Source organism: Capra hircus, chromosome 4 (assembly GCF_001704415.2).
Source record: "Capra hircus breed San Clemente chromosome 4, ASM170441v1, whole genome shotgun sequence".
In the NCBI taxonomy this organism is placed as follows: domain Eukaryota; kingdom Metazoa; phylum Chordata; class Mammalia; order Artiodactyla; family Bovidae; genus Capra; species Capra hircus.
Genome location: NC_030811.1, coordinates 54546302 through 54562236, shown reverse-complemented (window position 1 = coordinate 54562236; position 15935 = coordinate 54546302). Strand labels below are relative to the sequence as shown.

The following is a 15935-nucleotide window of genomic DNA, read 5'->3' as shown; positions in this document are numbered from 1 at the left end:
ACAACTCTTTAGTGCGTAGAGCCTCTTTAGAAAACAGCTCTTCCCCTGCTTGCTTAGAAGCAAGCATATGACAGACAGAACCATTGGCTATTGACCCAGCTTCCCCATGCAGGTAATCAATCACTTGATAGGCAGTAGGGGCTCTTTGGGGAGAAATCGTGCATTGCACCTAGAGGAAAGACCAGAGAAAGCAGGGCTTATAGAATTCATATCCACCATCTAACACATGACAAATGTGTTTGCCAATGAAAAGTGAAGAGAGGTTTGGTTCCAATCCTTTTATGATCCAAAGTAGATAAATCTACGTGTTTAATATATTTTTCCTATTAAGCAGCTCTTAACAATGCCTGAGGTTGGGGTGATTGACTAGGGAGGTGCTCACTGTGAAAAGTTAAATAAATGTTAAGTAGTAAAGACAACTGCCCCCTTATACTCTGTCCCAGCCCCAATGTGAGAATACTAGAATATACACCAAGTGAAGAGCTATATTATAAGGGGTGAAAAAATTACCTAGAAAATAAAAACTCAAGTTTATTTAAAAGCTAGTTTCTTCTAATTTAATAATGAATACTTTAAAAAGCATAGGTCAGAGGAGAAATAAGCATCAGTGAAATGATTTATACCCCAGGGATTTGTTCAAAATCAAGACTCATGCAAAGTCTATTTACTGACTACATACTGTGTACAGCACTGTGGTAGGCACTATTGCAGAAGAGATAAAGATGAGAGAATGCGCTTCATTCTCAAGACAAGGAAAACATTCTAGATATGGCACCCCACCCCCCCTACTGTCTGAGAGGACGATGGGATGCTAGACAGTCTTAACACAGCTGGTCAAACTCACACATCCTGAATTTCTTCCTAACAAATGAACACATGTGTTCTGACTCTACACAAAAACATCATAGCAGTGAAGTCCCTCAAAAGCGGAGCCAAAAACTACTAGGCTAAAATCAAAGACACTGTGACAGTTGAGAAGCGCTACGTCAAGACACGGCAGATGGGGCTCCTCTAGCATCAGGAGTTCAGCGATTTCCAGGGCCATCTGGGAAGCCAAGCACACCTTAGAATTAAAATAGACGGTTTCTGTTGATGCACCCACCTGGACACTCTGAAGAGCAGAGTGTCATCAGGATACTGGGGTGAGCAGCCCTGACCCCCACCCCAGCAAGTCTTTTCCTTCTCCACTGCTTCTGCAGCCTCCTCCACACCGCAGCACCTCCCAGACGCCAGTCCCCCTACTCAGAGACTGCTGCCTCTTCAGCACAATGCATTAGCTCAGAAAAGGAGAACAGAAAAGGCAAATCCATAGAGACAGAAAACAGTAAGTGGGTGCTTGGGCCTGGAACGCGCATGAGATTTCTTTTAGGAGCGACGGAAATGTTCTAAAATTGGATGGTGGTGGCAGTTGCACAACTCTGTAAATACACTACATGTCATCAGCTTGTTCAGGTGAGTTTTATGGTCTTATGACTAAAGTTAAGTTTAAGGTGTATTCACTGTTTCACATTAAGTCGTGAGTGTCTACCCAAGGTCGGAAAAATAGCAGAAACAAGAGCATGTAGGTTACAAGTCTGTTCAGAATTCCTTCCACTTTAATTGTGGGAGTAAGATCAGGCAGCCACTGAGGATAAAATGTAGTCCTGGGGAGGAACTGAGATGCTGTTTTGTTTTTTTGTAAAGTAGACATGATAAGAGTTATTCTTTTATTAAAGCAAATGGTCAGAAGTTGCCAAAACTGTTCTCATTCTTCAACTGCCTCTTTTTTCCCAGTTTCTTGACCTTCGAAGACAGGATATCTGGCCTCCACATCTGCCCACATGATGCTGCCATTGGCCAGATCGCGGACAACACCGGGCAGTTCAGAAACCTGGGGTAAAAGAAAAGAGAAGTCCCAGAATCAACCAACTGGATCAGGCTGTCAGAACAAGAGGATTCACCCTGAACTCAGGAAACGACATAGTCAAGTCTGTGTCTACACAGTGACAGGATCCCTCCAAAAACTGGTCCCTACGGTGTGTTTCTAAGTGACTCACACCGAAGCCTCTTTACCTAGTTATGCTTACCTCCCTCCCAGGCTGGGATCCTGCTCTTCCTCCAGCCCAGAAGCCCTGCCAGCTCCCTTGGGTACCCCAATTCCCCACAGAGCCTTTCCTAGTCATTCCAAGCCTCCAGGCTACCTGAAGTCACTTCATCCATATTAATTCAACTCTTAGAACCACAGTCAGTCAAGTAACAGGAGTGAAGGGAGTCAGGAAACTGAAAAGGCCCTAAGGAAGGGGCCAGCTGTTCATCAGCCAGAACCAATGGTGGCCACCACACAGCAGGGGTTCTCAAACCTGAGTGACCAACCATAGGAATCATCTGGGAGGCTTGTTTCTTTTTTTAAAGTTTTTTTTTTTTTGGATGTGGACCACTTTTGATGTTTTTATTGAATTTGTTATAATGTCATTTCTGTTTTCTGTTTTTGGCATTTTGGCCGTGAGGCATGTGGGATCTTAGCTTTCTGACCAGGGATCAAACCTGCACCTCTGCATTGGAAGCACAGGGTTTTCACCACTGGGCTGCCAGGCAAGTCCCTGGGGGGCTTGTTGGAACAGTTCTGCCCACCCTCTCTCCCTCTCCAAACCCCAGCTCCATCCCAGTTTCTGACTTAGCCGGTCTGGGGTGGAGATTTCTCTTCTCTAACAAGTTCCCAGGTGATGCAGATGCTACTGGTCCAGGGACCACACTCTGAGAACCCCTGCCTGACAGGAATACAGGTTCAGAGTAGCCAGATCTGGTATTGTAAAAAGATGAGCCAGAAATCTGTGACCTCTAAGGTAGACTGAAAATTCCTTTGGGAAAAAAGCAGCCTTTCACTCCTGTTTTCCCTATTACAAACTCTTAGTAATAAGCAAAGCAAATGAAAGGTATTCAAAATACAAACTTGCTCAACATAAACTGGTCAGGCAGCTGTCAAAGTGGCCACTCTTTTCTTTCCCTCCTGTACTTTTCCCATCTCCATGGTTCCCTTCCGATCAAGTACAATTACTGAAATATTATTCACTGTTTTGAAATTGATTAGCATGGAGAAGTTTATACATACTCGTGTGTATACTTATATGGAAATATGAAGATAAAACTGTCTAAGCCCCCCAAAGCCTGCCAATAAAACTATGGCAACAACCACTTGCGATCATATTTCTCTTGCTCAGATAAACAATCATAAATGCAAACTGTCAGAGAATGAGCCCAGAGTGATACAAACGGCTGTAAAATATTAGAGAAGTGTTAATGAATATTTTCATAATTAAGCCTAGGGGATTTGGGAAATCTGTGTTCTGTCTGATCCAAACTTACGATTAAAATGAAAAAGACAAAAACAAGAAGGGAAGCATAAACACAACAAAATCCATCTCAGCTTGGAAGCAACCAGCATTTTTGAGACTACAAATGCCAAAGCGAAGGCAGCCACCTCTGCTCTGATCTGCCGCATGGAGTCTCGGTCCCGCAATGTGGCCGTGTGAGGGGTCTTGTTCACTGTATCGAAGTCAATGGTTATGCCGAAAGCCACACCAATCTCATCAGTCCTGGCGTAGCGTCTTCCGATGGATCCCGAGGAATCATCTACTTTGTGAGAGATGCCGTGCCTGGTCAAGGCCTCCGCTATCCAAAATAAATTCAGTAAATTAAAAATGTCATATGAGCTCAGGAAACTTATAACAGGAGCTAACACAAAAGAGCAAGAAGTTGCAGCTGCAAGAGACAGAAACATTCCCAAAGTTTAAGCCCTTGCTGGAGCCCAAACCCTTACTCATCCGTGCACCTCATTCGGCTATAGGGGCATGAGCAGCCAAGGTAAGGAGACTGGTGTGGCCCCAAGCAGCTCAGTGGATGCCTCCCATCTCCCAACTCTGAAATGTGTGGCCACACCAGACGGCCGCAAAGATCCCTTTCAGTGCTATGAGTCCAGCGGCTGCAGATCTGCAGGGTTGTCACCCTCCATTCGGTGTCCCCTGATGAAGTGACCGGCAGGGTCAGCAGGAGAAGCAATATACAATCTGACTCTTCGGGTCTATCCCAACTCATTCAAACGCTAGGAGAGAACATCCCGAGCAAGCATACTCTTTATTCAATACTTTTTTTTTTAAGAGACATTTCCTAAAATTCAGTCTGCCTGACAGTATTCCCATGGAGATTAACCAACTGGATTTACTTACATAATTCTTTGACGAATGGCATGAACTCTTGGTTCTGGCTCAATGGAAGGACGGAACATTTGAATGGAGCTACTACAGCAGGGAAACTGAAGAACTAGACGATTTAAAAAGACATCCAAATGCGTTAGTGTATAAAGATCTAAACATTAACGTCCAAATTTCACTATCAAAATACCGGAAACTAGGACGTTAAAAAGCAGTGTGATAAAACAGACAGTGCGAACCAGAGTTAGAATCACAAAGATCTGGTTTTCAGTTCAGAATCTGGACCAACTCAGTGGACTCTACCTCTCTGGATCTTAGCTTCTCTGTCTAAAACGTAGGTCTCTGCTATCTGCTCTGCCTACTTTGCAGGTCAATCATGAAAATATTAAATGATGTAAAGTATTTTGAAAACTGACATCTAAGATGGTAATTATTTGGTACTACTTAAAAGCCTTACTTCTTTCTGTGGAGATCCCTAAGAACCTCCCCCCAAATCATCAAAAAAGTAGTGTCAACAGACAAAATTCCATTCTGTCCTTTAAGAGATTCAACAGAGTTGAAGGATGAATGAGTCTTAGTGACTAAGTAAAACAGAACAGTTTAATTAGCTTACAAATGCATGTCCCAAATAAACAGTAGGAAGAAAACAAACAAAAAGCCCAAAATGAGGTTCTGTATACCCAGAGAGAAATACAGCCCTCCTAAACTGCTCCTGAAACAGATTTCAGAGTTACTCAGAAATAAAAGAAAGCAAAAATATTTGGCAGAAGGCGAACAATTCTACCATTTTGGGTTGGAAATGAGAGCTGAAGATAGTTCTTAAATAGGATCTGTACAAAAGGTTCACTTGAAGACAAGAATATGGGACTCAGAATGAATAGGTCCCATAAAAATAATGAATGGCATGGGGTCCAGTTTGGCCCCCCAAAAGCCTAATTAATCTTAAAATGTCAAGCAATGGTGAATATTCCACTGTAAGTAAACCCTAGACTGCACCAATATGGCACATGAATTGTGGAACACTCCTAATTCCACTCCTCTCCTCCTCTTATGATAATTCCATTTAATGTGAGAGAAAAGTGGGGAACTGACTTTATAGAAAAATGGTGTGGTTTTTTTTTTTGTTATCTAACCAGCAATGCTTTTATACCAAATTTATAGGAAAATGGATCGAGGGACTATGTGCTAGTAATTTAGAAACATTTTTCGCTTCTTACAGCCTAATCAAATTTCTTTTCATGGTGAAATCTCTATGTAATTCATAAAACACTATAACTTATTCTTGCCTAGCCTTTAAGAAATTTCTATTACAACTTCAGTTGTATCATGATAGAGTCAAAGGAATAGCTGAAAGCTTTTTAAAAAAAAACTCTTAATTAGAAAAATAACCAGGAAAAGTTTGAAGCAAACTTGGTCTCTAAAAAAGGGCACATTCAGTAAAGTATGGTGTCATTCCTCAGGAAGAACCATCCCTTATGTCTTATCTCTGGGGTCCAGGCTCAGGTTCCTGCTATCTGTTAATGAATGAAAAGCCACTCCTTAAACGTCAGGAAATGAAGATGTGACTTTAGGGCACAGAATAAAAGAGTAGCTTTATTAGCTGTACATTATCAATAGTTATGTCAAACTTTTAAAAATATTGGTGCCAAGAACTCATCAGTTCAGTTCAGTTCAACTGCTTAGTCATGTCCGACTCTTTGCAACCCCATGGACTGCAGCACGCCAGGCTTCCCTGTCCATCACCAACAGCGGGAGCTTTCTCAAAAGTCATGTCCCTCAAATCAGTGATGCCATCCAACCAAGAACTAATCAGTTCATCTTTAAGGCTAAACGGCCTAGGATAAACTACAGAGCTGATGTCCAGCATTGTGTACACACTCAGCTTTAGCTGGTCACACAGGTAAGAATGCTTCTTTCAGTTACTTTGACCTGTACAACCTTTCCTCTCTAGCATTCTTCTTCTGAGTGATCTTCCTGGAAACCTGTAGTTATACATCAAAGGAGTATAATTTCCACAACCGGAGGTTAGGTGACGAAGGTGAAATAAGCCATAATGAAGAGCTATGTGGAAGACATGGAGCAGCAATTCAAAAGCACTGGAGCCGAAAGAAAGCTTGGTGGATGAAGACTTCTTAAAAACATGCAGCGTTAGCTAGGTTTGAATGCTGGGAAAGCCTACATGTCACATACTTCTGCTCAATTTATAATATGTCAATCTCCCACAATGGAATCATCTGGGTTTCTTATAAACACACATACACACACAAACCTGGATCCTGGGGTCTCAGACCTAGTGAATCTGTATCTCTGGACTAAAACCTAGGAATTTACATCTTTACCCTCAAAATACCTCAGACAATTACATGCAGTTTGAAAAGGTTCCTTTTAATGCTTTACCAAAGTATAAACACAGTTTTTAAGTTTGTCCAAATTCTATAAATCATCACCTTCTTCCCTTGATGCAATACAGACAGCTCTCCCAAATATGTTGTCTCGGAACTCAGAAGCCAACTAAACCAATGGTATCTGGAATAACCTACACATTTGAAAGCACAAATGAGATAAGGAAGTGCTTTGCTTCGTAAACAGTTAAGCAAAGGTGTTAATATTCCAGTAAATAATAACTGATTGTTTCAGAGTTGTCTTAACATCACTCAGGAGATGTCATTCTCTGACACTGTAAGACAACAAACAGTACACTTTGCATGGCATGGCAACTCACCGTCCTCTGTTCATCTCCCTCGCGAACCTGGAATGTATGTTCAAATACTGTATACATGATCCTGCCCAGGCCAAAAGAGGGTTCGATTACACTTGGAATAACTTCTTCCACTGCATGAGAGACAGAAATTCAGTAAGACTCTCTTAAACCCCACATGATGCACTTCGGGTCCTCTCGAAACAATTCTAACTGGCCCTAAAAATCTCTATTCTAGATGGATTGTGATTGATCCTGTACAGCAGGACAAAAAAAAAAAAAAATCAGAACATTCCTAAAAACCATTTCCTGGTAGAAAGCATGATGCCTTTAAAGAGAAAACAGGAGAGAAAAACTTTTTTTTCCACCAAATTTAATTGTTTACATACCATAAAAAATAAAACAAGATACCAGTGTATTCCTTCACCAAGTTGGTAAGCTATGAGCAATGCCTTCTGCCTCACCTATGCAGAAAGCATTGAAACTCTAGAGCTTCTGTAAGACTTTGCTAGAATTAAAAATCCACTACCGCAGCTGGCAAATTTAATGAAAACAACTCCTACATACAAGTATCATGTGATTTGTGCTTTACTCTTTATCTTACTATCTGGATGAGAACTCCTTAAGACAGTCAGGTTACTGCTATTGTATTTCCAAGATTCTGGGGTCAGGAGTCCGTTAGAGAAGAGCTTGCTCAGGTACCAGAAGTCAATCAAAGACCAGGAAACCCACAGCTCTTCCCATGGGTGCAGTTATACTTGTGGTATACATAGGAATTGCCTTCATTATCACTTATTATTCAGAAAGGAACCATGGCTAAGCACCATCCACATCTAACTAAACTGACCCTCACCTTGAGAGCTTGTTTCAAGAGAAATGAGATAGCTGGAACCCAAAGCTCGCACATGCGAGTAACATTTGAGAAATGACCAAGGCATTTTCTGCCCATAAGGTGGCATCTTGAAGGACAGCTCTAAGCCAGCTGCCAGGTTGCGGCTAAAAGGCCTCAGAGCATGAAGAAGGGCTCCCCTGCTCTCTCCTATCACTGCTCTGACTGCTTTAACAGCTCCATGCGGCCTAGCAACAACGAGGCAAGCCAAAAACAAATAGAAACGGAGGCCAGCTCACTCCATGGGCAGTAGTGTCTCAAATACCCACTACTCGCAGTTTCCAGGAGCATCAATTCAACCAAGAATCCTTCATACCTTCTCCAAAATATTCACTTACCAACTCACAGAATTTGTCCTACAAAACGATCATCATCTCCTTAGCTTTTAAAAAGCACGAACGACCACTAGCCTAAATGACTTTTAATAAGTTAATCTGCCAGAAAAGACACTGTGGATAAGTTCTCTCTTTTGCTTAAAAAATAAAAGAATTTTTCCTTAAAGTGAGGGAAAAAAGAAAAGATGCTTTTAATCAAAGAGATACTCTTCATATGTGCCTTGGTCACAGAACATATAAAGATGGCATTATAAGTTATTTTTAAGTATGAGTACAATTATGTTTTTTTTCTTTTTTAAAAAACAAGGTAATGTCTTGAACATATTCATCAAATTTAGGGCTATAACATTAAGGATTCATTTTCTTCTTCAAATTTTCCATAAAATAGTTATGCCATGAAACTTAAAAAAAAAAAAAAATGCCGTTAAGGAGTAATGATTTTTGTCTGCTTGTTCCTTATTTTTACAAATTTACCATGTAGTGTTTTCTGGAATCTCTTCACATTGACCATATCTTTTGTCAACTGAAATGTTTTCCCTTCAGTTTCAACAGTAAATTCCCTACAATGAAACAAAGCACATATTAGTGAAAACGTATATGCCCATGCCTTAATTTAAAGGAGTTTTACAGACTGCTAAACCTCTTTTCATTTTAAGTGTAATACAACTTGGTCAACAATCCAGATATAACAACTGAAGTCAAATTTAAATTTTTCATAAGGAGTACCAAATTAAGTATTATTCTAACAACAGCACCAAACAGTATTTTGGAAGGCACCCAAATATGTGGCTAGTCTTATAAAATTCCACAAGTGACTTAGTGACCAACTCCTTGATTCTGAGATCAAGATAAAACTAAAGAAAAAAATTTTTTAAACTCAGTTATAGAATAATTACATTGTCAGAAACAGGTCTGCTGGCAAAAAGACCACTGTTCTCATTACTATCCCAACAAATGTAAAAATGACCAACTTGTCATCTTACAGAAAGAATTTTTAAAATTCCCACACTTTTTCCAAACTAAAGTTTTATACTTATGCTGATGAAGATCAGCTTAAAAGAAGTTTAAAGATTCTGCTTGATATGTCAATATAAAATACTATCCCCCCCCAAATCACTGACTGCTTCATGTTTATATCCTGAGATATGCCCATTCCATTTCAGGTTATAAGAATTCACCTTTATAAAGCACTTCATGTAATACCTGTATTTTAGCTTATGAGGCATTCCATTACATTATGATCAGTTTAGATGTGTCTGGTCTCACGAGCAGCTTGGTGCTGGGAAGAGAGCCCTCAGGTGGTTGTCCTTGGAGCTGTATGGCTGCTACATGGTGCACTGCGTTCTGCTAGTTTCTAGCACTGATAATCTCGTGCAGCATATGAATGATTTTCATTGATTTCTTCCAATTTTACTATTCTGGAGTTTGTGCATGCATGTATTAAAGACTCCACATAGACAGTATCATATATATTTTCTCTGTGAGCACAGTCTAAGTGTACCGGTATGCAACAATTATAAAAAAGCTGAAATTAGCAAGGAGACAGTTACTATTTGAGAATAATTTTTAAACAGCTGTCTTGTTTGTATATAAATCTGTTAGTAACCTATGTTAACTTTAATGGGATATGAGGTTATTCTAGCATAAACAGACATTAATTCTAGGAGACCAGAAATGTTTTAAAATTTTCCTATTGAAATAGATAATTTTATTTTCAACTTCGAAGTGTTCATCTTGCAATAGCTGACAAATACATATACATACGCACCCACTATGGCCCCGAAAGTTCCCCTGGGTCCCTTCTCTTTTGATCCCCTCCGTTCTCACTCAACCATTGATGTGCTTTCTATTACTCTAAACTAGGTTTGTCTTTCCTAGAGTCTGGCATATAATCTTTTGTGTAAAGCTTCTTTCACTTAGCCTCATGTCTATGACAAGGTTTGGCAAACTTTCTGTATAGGGCTAATCATGAAATATTCAGTTATAAAATTTGCTGGGTTTGGAGACCATAAGCAGACTCCCATACTGCGTTTTTTAAAAAACAACCCTTGGAAAATGCCAAGTCATTCTTTGCATTGTGATACAAAAAATATGAAAGATGTTCCAAATGTACTTAAAAGTATATACTCCAGTTATTAGGTATTCTACAAACAACAAGTAGGTTGATAAATAGTGTTTATACCTTCAAACTCCTACCAATTCTTTTCTGTCTACCAACCACTGAGAGGGGTATAAAAATCTCTAACTGTAACTGTGAATTTGTCTAATTTCCTGTTCAGTTCTGTCAAGTTTGCTTTACATATCTTGAGGTGATTTTTGGTGGCACACATGGCTAGAAGTGATGTATGTTCTCGATGAATTGATGATCCCTTTATCATTATGAAATACAACCTGATAATTTTTCTTGTTCTTAAGTTTCCTTTGATGTTAATAAGGCACTCCACCTTCTTGATTAATGTTTTTATGGGAAATCTTTTTAAAATTCTTTTCCCTTTAAACCTGAAATTTGAGTAGAGGCATACCTTGCTTTCTTGTGCTTCACAAGAAGCACGAGCGTTGCATTTTTTCGGCAAATTGGAAGGCTTGTGGCCACCCAGCGTTTGCACGTCTATCAGCGCTGCTTCTCCAACAGCATTTGCTCACTTCATGTCTCTGAGTCACATTTTGGTAACTTTCACAATATTTCAAACTTTTTCATTATTATTATACTTGTTATAGTGATCTATAATCAGTGAAAGACTTTGATGTTACTAAAGATTTCCACTTGCTGAAGGCTCAGATAGTGGTTAGCATTTTTCTGCAATGAAATATTTCTAAACTAAGGTACATACACTGTTGTTAAAAATATAATGCTATTGCACACTTAACAGAGTACATTATAGTGTAAACATAACTTTTACATGCACTGTGAAACCAAAAAAACTTGTGTCACTCACTTTATTGCGACAAATTTATTACAGTGGTCTGGAACCAAACCCACAATATCTCCAAAGTATGTCTATATTAAAATTACAGTTGGTTTCCTGTAAGCAATATTTAACTGGGTCTCGAATTTTTTAACCAGTCTGACATGGCTATTAATTTGAGTGTTTTGATCATTATATTTAAAATAACTATCAATACTGTTGAGTTGAAGTCTACCACTTCCTGAGTTGTTTTCTATTTGTCTCATCTGTTCTTTGTTCATTTTTCTTCTCCTATCTTTTTCTAGAGCATTTTTTATTATTCCATTTTAGCGCCCTTATCGGTTTATTAGTTACATCCCTTTGGTTTCTCCGTGTATTATCCAGGCAATTATCTAAAGTTGACTACATGTCCCTTTTTATTAAACTTAGCATATGTAACATGTGCACCTTACAGAAGTATACATATTCTTACATATTCCCAATACTTGGCTCCCATCCTTTGGGCTGATGACACAAATGCTATTTCTACACATTACAAATTTCACAATACACTTAATATTTTTCTCTAAACAACCCGTTATCTTTTAAAGAAATTTAGAGATGTCATTTTAAATCAATGAAAGAAAATGTCACTCATATCACCCACACAGCCATCATTTCTAGAGCTCTTAGTTTCTTTGGGTAGATCTAAGTTTCCACACTTCTGCCTGAAGAACTCCTTTAACATTTCCTGTAGTGTAACTCTGGCTGACAATGTATCCTCCAAGTTTTCTGTCTGAAAATATTATCTCTTCTTTTTCCTCAAGTATTTTTTTTGAAAAGACATTTTCAGAGGGTATAGGCTTTTGTCTGTAAGAACCTGAGAAGATTTCATTAGACTGTATTGTGGCTACATACACACAATTACATTTGTGATATCACCTCTATTGAGATGTTCCATTTGGTTTCTTAAAATATGTACTTTTCCGTTTTCCACCTCATATGTTCATGGTTTCTCTTATGACCCTGAGCACATGAACACGGTTTTAACATCCTTCTGTATTATTTCCATGATGCTTGTCACTTCTGGGCATTTCTTTTGATTGATTTTTCTCCTTATTTTGGGTCTTTTCATGCTTTTTCATATGGCTAGAGATTTTTTTATTATTTGCCAGACATGGTAAATTCTACATTGTTTAATGAATTTTGCTGAATTCCTTTAAAGATTCTTCTCTATGGTTTTTCATTTATACTTACAACAATTATGCTCAGGACTCCAAAACTCAGAAAAAGGGTATTGACTTGAGAGATAGATGGAGTTTCTAATTACCGTGGGTAAGTCTCCTCCTTTAAGAAGGTTATTGGGAGGAAGAAAGGTCTTTGTAGTCCATTTCAAGCCTACTTCCAGGCCTCAATGCCAAAATCTCAACAAACAGTCCCTCAAAAGTAGCCAAGAGATGGTACTCACTTGTAAAAATTTCTAAAGAAACTAATGTCCCCTTAATTTTCAAAACATGGCAAAGAGAACATGGCTGACTGGAGCCCATGTTAAAGTACACATCTTAAAACTTACCCTTTTTCATTCAGCAGTTTCTCCATTTCTGTAATGTAACACTCATCACAAATGGCAAGGTATTCCATCACCAGCTTTGCATCCTTCTTATACGCCTTACCAATTGCTCCCTTATTGGGTTCAAACTGAACAACACTGACTGTTTTGTATGAAGGGGTCAAGGAATAAAAGCTACAGAACTGCCCCAGTACTTCCAGAAATGATCCTGAGGACCAGCCTTCATTGACTTAAAACAACTACCAGTTCCCAAGATCCTCTTTATGCTGATTTCAAGTACAAGACAAAACAACTACTCATAAAATCATTCAGATAAACCCCACTCAAAATAAGTGAACATCATCAAAAAAGACTTTTCCAAAGTTACAATGAGATAAAGGGACATTATCTAATCATCAATAAACCCAATATATAGCATAATGAACTCTGATAACAATTCATTTGTTTCTTTATGTCAGCACAATAGGATCTACTTCCTGTCACCACTCTAGCCCTTAGATAAACTTACAATCTCATTGTCTGGTAAAGGAAGGAAATTTCTCCTTTGCTGATCTACAGATCAAATGAGATATATTATTTCATCATAAAAGGGCATTCATCTTTTAACAGAGAAAACATTCACCAAGCACCCTTTATCTAAAGAGCATGTACGCAGACACAGGTGTTTGAAACGGCTGAGAAAAACTGGTCAGCATCCTGAGAAATACAGAGCATTTTTCTCTCAAGGACCAAACACTGAGTGGGCACATGTTAGACTATAGGTAAAGAGAACAAGAAAGGAACAGTGAGATGCATAAAATGACTGGTTTAAATAAAGTGCCAAAACATCTCAGTTTATCCACAGATCAAGGTACAGTCTTGAACTTATCCATTTTCAAGATGTTTACTCCTGACTTGCAGAAGTGACCAGAAAGGATATGGGCTCTTTCAAAGGTTTCTCAGCTACGAGTGGGACTTTGGTTGCCCTCGCATGACAAGACAGGTCATAACAGGAACGGTCAGCACATCCAACAATCTCGATCCAGCCCTAAGAAGACATAATAAACATCTGTAACTCACACAAGGTTCATTCACAAATGCATGCAGATTATACGTACTCATGAATAATTCAATTACAGAATTTCCACTCAACTTTTACAAATGTTTGAAATGGGTACAGTTTTATACACCAAGCAGTAGCAATCTTATAAAATATAATCCACACATGTACACAAAATAGTCTTTTTATTTTCTGGACAGAATTATTTTGCCATATTGTGAATGTGGGGTAAACTAGTATTTGCTGGGATTTAGCTACGGAAATAAAATGTGAACCTAAACAAAACTTGTATATCTCTATCAAATTTTTGACCAGAAGTCAAAATGAATCTGGTAGAAACCACTAGCACAACACTCTGTTCCATAAAACACTTTAGCATAGATGGATTTTGGCATCCACAAGAAGTCACTGATAACTGGACATGAACTTGGGCAAACTGGGAGATGGTGAGGGACAAGGAGGACTGGCATGCTGCAGTCCACAACTGGGAAACCAAACAAGAGCAACAACAACAAGGGGTCTTAGAACCAATGCCCCATGGATTTCAAAGGACGACTGCAATGGTTCCCTCCTGCCCGTTCAACTGTATTGTTAAAACTTTGGCTCAAATCAAAGAATTTCCACCTACAAAGTCATTACTCTCTGTGCACTTTAAAGAACTGCCAAAGAGAAGGGCATGGCTAGTTCAGAAGAGCTCTACACCAGCAAGTAAATCACAGTCCTGGCCAGAAGTCGACCTCCCGAATTCCACAGGACACACACAACAGCACACTCCCAGATACTTCCTGTTGCCGCTCACGTGGAGGACCCAGGGGTCAACCAAGCTCCCTTTTGTGAGTCAGCGCAGAACATATGCATCCACAAATCTAAATGTGGTGCTCACCTCAAAAAAAAGTTTGTGGAGAAGGAAAACAACTTTCATAATCTTTTAAAAGCATGGAAGACAGTCAAGAGGAGGAACGGTTTTACCAGTCTTTACCACGGAAAACAACAGTCAAGGGTGAGTGACCCAATTAGCCCCTTGAAAATCTCTTGTGGGTTCAGAGACCAACACAGGTGATGAAAAATAAGGTCAATAATAGCTCTGCAGGCAGGAAGGCAGGGATTCACCAAAGGCATTGGTAAGCTGGGAGGAGGAGACACTACCACAGACATCATGGCATTACAGCAGAAGAGCAGCAGAAAGAACATGCTGTTAGGGTGCTGTGGCGATGGCCACTCTGAACGCAAGTGACAAAGATACGACAGTAACACCTGTGGGGGGAAATCCACTGGGAGTTAAGTTATATCACAGCATCCCCTGCACCTACAGTCTCGCTTGTAACTCTTCACTGGAAGATATTTATGAGAAATTATAAGGAAAATAATACAGCATGTATACATTTATCTGAATCATTCAAAAAGAAAGAAAAAGAAAAATAACGAGACTACACTGGAGGAGGAAATGAACAGAGTGCTAATGCATCACATCAGCCTTGATGGCCACACAGAATGGACATATGCCAAAACCAGGACTCAGAGATCAAGGGAAAACCTAAGAACTAAGAGGAATGTCAAAATGCTGGCCTAACAATGATGGTGATACCAAAGTCACACTCGATTTTTGTATACTGGAAAGACGTTATTAAACTGGAACACAAATATATGAAATGTCATCTATTTCCTCTTCTTTTTAATCTGTTAATTTAAGTGGGTAAACTCTGTGTAAGTACTCACCACACGGAAAGGTCAAAGAAGAAACCATACAAATGTAAACTTAGCTCAGAGAGGACAGATGGACAAAGAGGACAAAGGAACTTTATCCATGTTGTTACTTCATTGTTTTATTGGCCTTTTCCCTCTAAAAAGGTTTTGAAAAACTGTAAGTAGATTCTGAAGGGTATATTTAAGTGTTAACACCCAGCAATACAGCCAGTCCTCTGTATCTGTGGCTTCTACATCTGCAGATTCAACTGTGAATCGAAAGTATTTAAAAAAAAATGTTCAGAAAGTTACAAAAACTTAAACTTTGCTGCAAACCTGGCAACTATTTGCAAAGCATTTACAGTATGTTTGGTATCATAAGTAACCTAGCTAATTTAAAGTGTATGGGAGGATGTGCATAGGGTCTGCATAGATACTAAGCCTTTTTACGTAAGAGACTGGAGCATCCCAGGATTTTGGTGTCGGTGGGGGTCCTGGAACAACACCCCAGCAGCCACTGAGGGATGACTGCATTCTCTTTGTACGAAGTGTCTACTGCCCTCAAAACTTGGCATCAGATGACTGTACTAACACACATCTCAGCTGGCCACAAATGTGGGCGTCTGTACTCAATCCAGTTTCCTACCCA

General features: G+C 39.3%; 1 protein-coding gene across 1 annotated transcript in view; it reads right to left on the bottom strand.

Annotated features, from left to right (window-relative positions):
• Window positions 1567–15935, bottom strand: part of GARS (glycyl-tRNA synthetase) — a 72130-nt gene continuing 57761 nt past the window's right edge. Inside the window, exons 11-17 of the mRNA XM_018047109.1 lie at window positions 13484–13591; window positions 12568–12713; window positions 8584–8669; window positions 6910–7019; window positions 4203–4296; window positions 3458–3648; window positions 1567–1870 (exon numbers count right to left, since the gene is read on the bottom strand). Coding sequence (XP_017902598.1) covers window positions 1745–1870; window positions 3458–3648; window positions 4203–4296; window positions 6910–7019; window positions 8584–8669; window positions 12568–12713; window positions 13484–13591 — 861 coding nt within the window. The 3' untranslated portion in view covers window positions 1567–1744. The remainder of the gene's footprint in view (window positions 1871–3457; window positions 3649–4202; window positions 4297–6909; window positions 7020–8583; window positions 8670–12567; window positions 12714–13483; window positions 13592–15935) is intronic.